The sequence below is a fragment of the Buceros rhinoceros genome, unplaced genomic scaffold (genome assembly GCF_000710305.1).
Source record: "Buceros rhinoceros silvestris isolate BGI_N320 unplaced genomic scaffold, ASM71030v1 scaffold27180, whole genome shotgun sequence".
NCBI classification, from domain to species: domain Eukaryota; kingdom Metazoa; phylum Chordata; class Aves; order Bucerotiformes; family Bucerotidae; genus Buceros; species Buceros rhinoceros.
In genome coordinates, this window is record NW_010391713.1 from 18,488 (window position 1) to 19,768 (window position 1,281).

Genomic DNA, 1,281 nt, shown 5'->3' on the forward strand with positions numbered 1-1,281 from the left:
GACACCGCGATGGTGATGGCGTTCTCGGGCTTGGGCTGCAGGGAGAGGGAGAAAATGGGGAGGCAGCCCCTGCGCCCAGCCCCGCTGCCTGAGGAGGCATCTGTTCACTTCCAACATGAGAGGCCACGGGGTGGGTGACACCTCCACAGCCATCTGGAAGATAACGGGGCAGCTGCAACCCTGGTCTCCCCGTGCTTCAACAGAGGAAGCCCTGATGCACCATCCCAGATTATCAGGATACCCAAGAGCCTTTTTCTGCTGCTCGACCCTGCAGAGGCTCTCACATCTCATCCAGACCCAATGTGCTACCCCAGGAGAACCGCTCAACCCCCTGCAGAAGGAATTGGTGTGGCTTTCTCCCCTCACCCCCACTCAGCCAGGAAAAACCACACACTGCGGCTCAGCCAGATCCGTGCTCCCACGATGCTGTCCAGATGTGACAGAACAACCCATGCCAGCACAGCTTATAAAAACACTTGATAGAGTTATTGTGGGCGGAAACATGACAAACAGGTGGTGCAAGCAATGATTTATGAGTCATTATTATTAACATTTGAGGGCTCCATCCAAAATCCACTGAAGTCAACAAGAGGCCTCTAGTGGCACTTGGCAGGGAGAGAGGGGAGACCAGGAAGGTCAAGCTCGTCTTGACCCCCACCCGTCCTCCCTCTCCGCTTGGAGGGCAGGAGGGCGTTAATCCCCATCACTCACTCACAAGCACGAAAGCAAATTCATTCCCAATGGCCAACAAGAAATCCCTGCTCCTGGAACAGCAAATCCCCCAGAGGACAGCGGTGCAGGCGCCTTGTGCCCAGCAGACTCTGCCTGCAGCACGTCCCGGGAGCGGGACAGGGCTTGGGGGCTCAGCTGGGGGATGCTCCCCGGCAGCACTCGCAGCCCACACGCTCTCCACTGCATCTCCGCAGGGCGCCTGTCAAATCCAGCCCGTCAGTGCTCCAGAAACACCTCACCCTCAGCTCCTCCGTCATTTCCAGTATCTTTGTGCAGCACGTTGCCCCATGAGTAATGCTCCGGCAATGCTGTTTGCCCGGAGGCAGGAGGGCACCTTTGCCAGCTGTTCCACACACCCAGGTGCGCCAAAGGTCAAGCTCCCACCCTGCCCAAGGCAGAGCAGCCTGGCAAGGACACGGTAGCCCAGCCACATCGGTACCCCAGCCACATCGGGATCTTCGCTCCCCGCAGGGCTGGGCTTGCCCTAGGGCTTGCTCTGCCCCCAGCCCACCCCGTTGATCCTGCCCACCACGGAGACGCACCCGGGAA

General features: G+C 59.3%; 1 protein-coding gene across 1 annotated transcript in view; it reads right to left on the minus strand.

The window, feature by feature from the left end:
- Nucleotides 1–989, minus strand: part of LOC104499328 (cytosolic 5'-nucleotidase 1A) — a 4,206-nt gene extending 3,217 nt beyond the window's left edge. Inside the window, exons 1-2 of the mRNA XM_010142821.1 lie at nt 972–989; nt 1–35 (exon numbers count right to left, since the gene is read on the minus strand). The exon at nt 1–35 is cut by the window's left edge and continues 14 nt beyond it. Coding sequence (XP_010141123.1) covers nt 1–35; nt 972–989 — 53 coding nt within the window. The remainder of the gene's footprint in view (nt 36–971) is intronic.
- Nucleotides 990–1,281: the final 292 nt, after the last annotated feature.